This window comes from Oncorhynchus gorbuscha, linkage group LG19 (assembly GCF_021184085.1).
Source record: "Oncorhynchus gorbuscha isolate QuinsamMale2020 ecotype Even-year linkage group LG19, OgorEven_v1.0, whole genome shotgun sequence".
Classification (NCBI taxonomy): Eukaryota; Metazoa; Chordata; class Actinopteri; order Salmoniformes; family Salmonidae; genus Oncorhynchus; species Oncorhynchus gorbuscha.
Window position 1 is genome coordinate 70,376,131 of NC_060191.1, and position 7,902 is coordinate 70,384,032.

The window sequence follows — 7,902 nt, forward strand, 5'->3', positions numbered from 1 at the left end:
TGGCCCAGCGTCGTCCGGGTTTGGCCGTAATTCTCAATAAGAGATTGTTCTTAACTGACTTGCCTTAGTTAAATAAAAGGTTACATTTATATATATATTTAATGCATACTGTATGACGTAGAATATTTAAATGAGAAAATGCACATGATATGTTGCAGAGACTGTGCATTCCATTGAACCTAACCACCAGTTTATCAAAGGCTACTGTATAGGACGACTTAACGGATTTATAAGCAGTTTGTAAATAATATATAGACATTTAAATGCCTTTATCTGTAATACATATTTGCTGAAACAGTGTGCCTGCCAAATACTGCACACAATACATCATAATGTTTGTCATTTTGCCTCAAAACAACAGAAAAACGACACACACATTGGATATAATCCAGACTTTATTGAATGTTTGTTACGTAAAGCATCATATTGGAATTAACTACAAAAGCTGAGATACTGGGACATTATCGTCAATGACATAAATATTGCAAGTAACGTATAGGCCAAAGCATAAGGAAAATCCAATACCATGTTATCTTAAGTATAAATATAAATACATGTGTATCTTAAAATAGCAATACAGTGTGTCATTATTCAAGTAAAAATACCTTCATAAATTTTCCTTGTTCTTTTGAGACTGTAAATAAATATCTAATTATATCATTCTATTGTTTGGAGAAAAAAAAATGTCTATAGAAAACACATTGAAGAGAGGCCAGGTTTTGAGCAAACCAGAACGAAACTTATTTTCTAAAGAGAAAGGAGAGAGAAAAAAAAAAGGTTGTCTGAAACAACCGATAATTACCTTTCAAAATAATCAACAAAATCTGCAACTATCTACAGGTTTATCGGAGAAAATAAGTGGCATCATAATTTCTCTTCGTTCATGGCTTTCCTGACGTTTCATGACCATGGCCACAATCATTTGCTGGGCGGCCATTTTGAAAACAGCTATTTTCCCCCAAAGACCACATTGAGCTTTTCCAATACATCAGGTACAAGTAGAAATACTCCTTATTTTTCACATGGAAAGTCCACCAATCACAACTGTGCTTATTAAAGCCCAGCTGTAACTCAAGCCTATTTCTACCAATAAATACTTAAGTCACATCATGTTGTCATGTTTGCGCCCACAAGCACTCCATATATATATATATATCTGTCCAACACTTAACTAGATTCATATTTACATTTTCACCAGGGACGACTCCTATGACACGAAGGGAATTCTATTACACTGGCCCAGGTTGAACCCGGGCAATGGCCCATCACGTCATCGGGTGAAATAGCGGGGATGCAGGAGCGCCTTTCTCAAATCAAACAGTACTCCGAGCCACTCGGTCATGTCAACAAGGCAGCATGGTGCATCGTCACGAAACATACATATATTTTCCATAAAATAAAATGTTTGAATAGTCAAACTAGTTTTTATTGAGAAGGCAGAAAGTGAAAATCATAATAATCAAAAGCAATCACTTTAGCATGTGAAAACAGAATCCTACCCATTTTTCCACACGTTTAATTACGTCGTTTTTGTTTTGAGCCACCTTCACCGGCGACCAGAGTGGGGCACACCCAGGAGGCAGCCCGATTCCAAAATGAATACAATCACTTTTCACCCAGCTCAAACTCCTCCCACCGGGGTAACCCGGGCCAGATAAAACAAACCCCCTTCACTGAAAGACGGAGGTAGAGAAAATCTGTGACACACTAACAACAGTGATGTGACCAGTACAAAAACGTAACGAATCGTTGGTCCCCCGTAGTTCTATTCCCTCATCATGACTCCATGTTACCAAGTTATGACACAACCTCGATCCAACGCTTTCTGAACACGTGACTACACAAATAGAAGACTGGGGTGTATTCATTAGTCACACAACATTTTCAATTTTTGAGTAAACGGTTTCCGTTTCGAGACGCTTATTACTCTTAAACGAAAATATTTTGCAACGAAAACGAGAGTTTCTATTGGACAAATTCAGGTAGGCCGCTTCCCCATTTTGTTCCATTTGGTTCCTAATGAACACACCCCTGGACACAACTCCAAAATAAGGGGTGAACTCAATGCTCACGGCTGTGACTCAATACTGTAAAAAAAAAAAAAAAAAATCCTTCCTCAATTCCTTTGTGGACACTGAAAGTAAAATAAACTGGGCCAGAGGAGAGAAGGAGAGGAGATAAGGAGAGAGAGAAGGAGAGAGATAAGGAGAGGAGATAAGGAGAGGAGATAAGGAAAACAGGCTGTTCAGTTAAAACTGTTAGATTTCAGCCAAAGAACTGTTGGTTTTTAAAGCAGCAGCCTTGAACACGTCAAACAGCCTTCAGCACCGCAGCAACACATTCATGTTAACGTAGATGCAAGGCACAGGATATCAGGCTTAACCCACTGCTATTTCACTGCTATTTGTGGTCCTTCTGTAGCTCAGTTGGTAGAGCATGGCGCTTGTAACGCCAGGGTAGTGGGTTCGATCCCCGGGACCACCCATACGTAGAATGTATGCACACGTGACTGTAAGTCGCTTTGGATAAAAGCGTCTGCTAATGGCATGTGTTATTTCACCATCTAAACACTGTGTAAACACTCCAAGCAATTTACCAACTTATATATTTAACTACGACAGAATCTGCTCATAGAACAAAACCAGGGTAAACTATAACTAAATACATTACTGCGGGTGCAGCCCACTACGTTGCGACAATAGTGCCAACATATGACATTTTTAAACGTACATACAGGAACAGCCACTGGTGTGGTCCCCTCCTCTACGGTCTACCTAGACGACAACTGGTGTGGTCCCCTCCTCTACGGTCTACCTAGACGACAACTGGTGTGGTCCCCTCCTCTACGGTCTACCTAGACGACAACTGGTGTGGTCCCCTCCTCTACGGTCTACCTAGACGACAACTGGTGTGGTCCCCTCCTCTACGGTCTACCTAGACGACAACTGGTGTGGTCCCCTCCTCTACGGTCTACCTAGACGACAACTGGTGTGGTCCCCTCCTCTACGGTCTACCTAGACGACAACGCTGCGTGAACAGTTCAAATTGCATATCTTATCCTGGAAAACACAAGAGCTCTAACCGTTGACAAACTAGACCAGAGCAATGTGAGACACTGACACAGCCAATAGGCCTGAGGCGTACGAGGAAACGGCATAGTGAATCGATCACATGACCCCCCTTTACAAAGAGAGAGAGAATAGTTCTACTGAGATTACATTCCTCAAATATAAAACGCCTGTAATTCACCTGTATTTCAGGAGGGAACATTGGTGTACCATCACATCTGTCGGATTAGTGCAGGTCTCCAGTCAACAGGGAGTTTTTCCAAGCCATCGTTCTTCTACATCTGCATTGCTTGCTGTTTGAGGCTGATTTTCTACATATATCACTTTTGACATCTACAGATGTAAAATGGGCTTTATAAATACATTTGATTGATTGATTATGGAGAGGATTTCTAGAATTATCTTATTGTTCTCACTCGAGAACTTCCATAATGTTCTCACTCTAGAACTTCCATAATGTTCTCACTAGAACTTCCATAATGTTCTCACTCTAGAACTTCCATAATGTTCTCACTCTAGAACTTCCATAATGTTCTCACTTCCATAATGAGAACTTCCATAATGTTCTCATGTTCTCTAGAACTTCCATAATGTTCTCACTCTAGAACTTCCATAATGTTCTCACTCTAGAACTTCCATAATGTTCTCACTCTAGAACTTCCATAATGTTCTCACTCTAGAACTTCCATAATGTTCTCACTCTAGAACTTCCATAATGTTCTCACTCTAGAACTTCCATAATGTTCTCACTCTAGAACTTCCATAATGTTCTCACTCTAGAACTTCCATAATGTTCTCACTCTAGAACGTGGACAGTTCCTCCTCTTCACAGAGCAGAGGTTCTACTTCAGGAACGTTCATATTCTTGCTGGTTTTGGCGGAGTGGTTCTTCCTATAGATGATGAACTGGGCGGTGACCTGGGAGAGTTAAGGCTCATTCACAAACAAACCACAACAAGTCAACAAAATCCCAACACTTAAACAACAGAGACAGAAATAACACCTTCTTTATTTGTATCTTTTTTTAGTGAAATGATGATCTCTGAGAAAAAGGATACAAAGAAGTCTAGGAGGAGGACTCCCAGGCTGCCGATGAGCCAGGCCAGATGTTTGAGAATGAAGGCCTGTTTGGAGCCGGCCAGAGCTGGTAGAACCACAATGACACTGAGCCCGTAGGTCCCGTTGCCCATCATGGCCAGGGCAAACAGCATGTACGACGTGCCCTCTGTAGACTGTCGCTTAAACTGGAGACAGACAGGGAGATGTTACCGTCTAGACCTCAAAACCAACAGAGAAAACTGAAGATTTTACGCTCAAAACGTTAATTATTAATTATGTTACTTCTTAAATTGTACCCACTTTTAGTTTAAAGAAGTTCCAAAATAATATTAGTTCCGAACATATTTTCACAATGTTTGACAATGTGTGGGCATGCATGATTTGTTGTTGGTAAGTCATGCATGCTCACACAGACACTCACTAGATCAAAACGTGTGTTTGTGTACTGTGCTCTCCCCCTTAGAACATCCCTAGGAACTGTTATCACATTGGGAGTGACAGTGAGTTCTCAGCAGGAGACCCCAGTCCAGATGCTGTGACATCACTCAGCAGGAGACCCCAGTCCAGATGCTGTGACATCACTCAGCAGGAGACCCCAGTCCAAATGCTGTGACATCACTCAGCAGGAGACCCCAGTCCAGATGCTGTGACATCACTCAGCACAAAACACTATTGTCTCTCACGCCCGGTTCTCATTTTAAAAATTAAACCGCATGTGTTCCTCATTCGTCTCTTCTATTTTGGCCCCATCTACTTTGAGCATTTCTTCCCCTCCTCTCACTCCTCACGTCCCCTAACCCTGCCATCCTGTTAAATCTTACCCCACCTCCCCTCACGTCCCCTAACCCTGCCATCCTGTTAAATCTTACCCCACCTCCCCTCATGTCCCCTAACCCTGCCATCCTGTTAAATCTTACCCCACCTCCCCTCACGTCCCCTAACCCTGCCATCCTTTTAAATCTTACCCCACCTCCCCTCCTCTCACTCCTCACGTCCCCTAACCCTGCCATCCTGTTAAATCTTACCCCACCTCCCCTCCTCTCCTCTCACTCCCCACGTCCCCTAACCCTACCATCCTGTAAAATCTTACCCCACCTCCTCACGTCCCCTGACCCTGCCATCCTGTTAAATCTTACCCCACCTCCCCTCCTCACGTCCCCTAACCCTGCCTTCCTGTTAAATCTTACCCCACCTCCCCTCCTCTCACTCCTCACGTCCCCTAACCCTGCCATCCTGTTAAATCTTACCCCACCTCCCCTCCTCACGTCCCCTAACCCTGCCTTCCTGTTAAATCTTACCCCACCTCCCCTCCATAAATCAGCCATATATTGTCACTCACATTTTTGTAGAGCTGTGGAAAACGAGAGGAGAGGTAGAATATGGAGGCCAGGTATCCACAGGCATAACCAGAGATCTCCACGCTGTTAGAGGCACCCTGAAGAGAGAGGCAGAAAGAGAGAGAGTCAGAGACAAAGAGAGAGAGAGTCAGAGACAAAGAGAGAGAGAGTCAGAGACAGAGAGAGAGAGTCAGAGACAAAGAGAGAGAGAGTCAGAGACAGAGAGAGAGAGAGTCAGAGACAGAGAGAGTCAGAGACAAAGAGAGAGAGAGTCAGAGACAGAGAGAGAGAGAGTCAGAGACAGAGAGAGACACAGAGAGTCAGAGACAAAGAGAGAGAGAGTCAGAGACAAAGAGAGAGAGAGTCAGAGACAGAGAGAGAGTCAGAGACAAAGAGAGAGAGAGTCACAGAGAGAGAGAGTCAGAGACAAAGAGAGAGAGAGTCAGAGACAAAGAGAGAGAGAGTCAGAGACAAAGAGAGAGAGAGTCAGAGACAGAGAGAGAGAGAGTCAGAGACAGAGAGAGAGAGTCAGAGACAAAGAGAGAGAGAGTCAGAGACAGAGAGAGACACAGAGAGTCAGAGACAAAGAGAGAGAGAGTCAGAGAGAGAGAGAGTCAGAGACAAAGAGAGAGAGAGAGAGAGAGTCAGAGACAGAGAGAGACACAGAGAGTCAGAGACAAAGAGAGAGAGAGTCAGAGACAAAGAGAGAGAGAGTCAGAGACAGAGAGAGACACAGAGAGTCAGAGACAAAGAGAGAGAGAGTCAGAGACAGAGAGAGAGAGAGAGAGAGTCAGAGACAAAGAGAGAGAGAGTCAGAGACAGAGAGAGAGAGAGTCAGAGACAAAGAGAGAGAGAGTCAGAGACAAAGAGAGAGAGAGTCAGAGACAAAGAGAGAGAGTCAGAGACAAAGAGAGAGAGTCAGAGACAGAGAGAAACACAGAGAGTCAGAGAGAGAAGCAGAGTCAGAGAGACCTACCTTGGTCTGACCATATCTGCATGGGGAAACTTTAATATGGCAGTGAATCCACTCAAAGAAAAAGCCCGCAGAGCAATGTATGCAATAAAAATGAAATGATTCAAAAATCAACATCCCAATTAGAATTTGGACTAAAATATTTGACAGTGTAATCCTACCAATAGCACTTTATGGAAGGGAGGTCAGAGGAGAGACACTCAATAAACTGGACTTTAAAATGTGGGACAAACATCCAATTGAAGCCCTACATGCAGAATTCTGTCGGAAAATTCTACAAGTCCAGAGAAATACACCAACTAATGCATGTAGGGAAGAACGGGGCCGCTTTCCAGTAATAATGAAAATACAGAAAAGATCATTAAAATTTTGGCTACATCTAAATTCAAGTCCAAATTCAAGTCTGCAATTTAAAGTCAAACCAGATCTGAGCCCAGAAAAGCCCTCTCAGTCAGCTGTTGAACCTAACCAAAAGCTGAGCCCAGAAGCAAGCCCTCTCAGTAAAACTGGTGTTGGACCTCACCAACCAATTTGAGCCCAAAATATTTGACAGTGTAATCCTACCAATAGCACTTTAGGAAGCTGGTGTTTGGACCTCATAAACTGGACTTTAAAAGCTGAGACCCAGAAGAACGAGCCCTCTCAGTCAGCTGGTGTTGGATACCAAGCAAAAGAGCCATTCTCAGTCAGCTGTGTTGGATCTAAATTCAAGCTGAGCCCAAATTCAGTCAGCTGGTGTTGGACCTCAAACCAAGCTGAGCCCAGAAACGAGCCCTCTCAGTCAACTGGTGTTGGACCTCACCAACCAAGCTGAGCCCAGAAACGAGCCCTCTCAGTCAGCTGGTGTTGGACCTCACCAACCAAGCTGAGCCCAGAAACGAGCCCTCTCAGTCAGCTGGTGTTGGACCTCACCAACCAAGCTGAGCCCAGAAACGAGCCCTCTCAGTCAGCTGGTGTTGGACCTCACCAAAGCCCAAGCTGAGCCCCAACCAAAGCCCGAGCCCTCTCAGTCAGCTGGTGTTGGACCTCACCAACCAAGCTGAGCCCAGAAACGAGCCCTCTCAGTCAGCTGGTGTTGGACCTCACCAACCAAGCTGAGCCCAGAAACGAGCCCTCTCAGTCAGCTGGTGTTGGACCTCACCAACCAAGCTGAGCCCAGAAACGAGCCCTCTCAGTCAGCTGGTGTTGGACCTCACCAACCAAGCTGAGCCCAGAAACGAGCCCTCTCAGTCAGCTGGTGTTGGACCTCACCAACCAAGCTGAGCCCAGAAACGAGCCCTCTCAGTCAGCTGGTGTTGGACCTCACCAACCAAGCTGATCCCAGAAACGAGCCCTCTCAGTCAGCTGGTGTTGGACCTCACCAACCAAGCTGAGCCCAGAAACGAGCCCTCTCAGTCAGCTGGTGTTGGACCTCACCAACCAAGCTGAGCCCAGAGCCCAGAGCTGGTGTTGGACCTCACCACCA

General features: G+C 44.6%; 1 protein-coding gene and 1 long non-coding RNA gene across 3 annotated transcripts in view; both read right to left on the bottom strand.

Annotated features, from left to right (window-relative positions):
• Positions 1 to 382: 382 nt before the first annotated feature.
• LOC124005160 lies at positions 383 to 3,600 on the bottom strand. Its single transcript, XR_006833572.1, has 2 exons — positions 3,015 to 3,600; positions 383 to 2,974 (listed from the first exon to the last, which is right to left on the bottom strand). It is a non-coding gene; the product is annotated as an uncharacterized LOC124005160 (long non-coding RNA).
• A 48-nt stretch (positions 3,601 to 3,648) lies between these two features.
• LOC124005154 (lysosomal amino acid transporter 1 homolog) overlaps positions 3,649 to 7,902 on the bottom strand; it is a 14,370-nt gene continuing 10,116 nt past the window's right edge. For both annotated transcript variants that reach the window (XM_046314141.1, XM_046314142.1), the window contains exons 6-8: positions 5,467 to 5,562; positions 4,127 to 4,312; positions 3,649 to 3,986 (exon numbers count right to left, since the gene is read on the bottom strand). In XM_046314141.1, the coding sequence (XP_046170097.1) occupies positions 3,870 to 3,986; positions 4,127 to 4,312; positions 5,467 to 5,562 (399 nt within the window). In that variant the 3' untranslated portion in view covers positions 3,649 to 3,869. The remainder of the gene's footprint in view (positions 3,987 to 4,126; positions 4,313 to 5,466; positions 5,563 to 7,902) is intronic.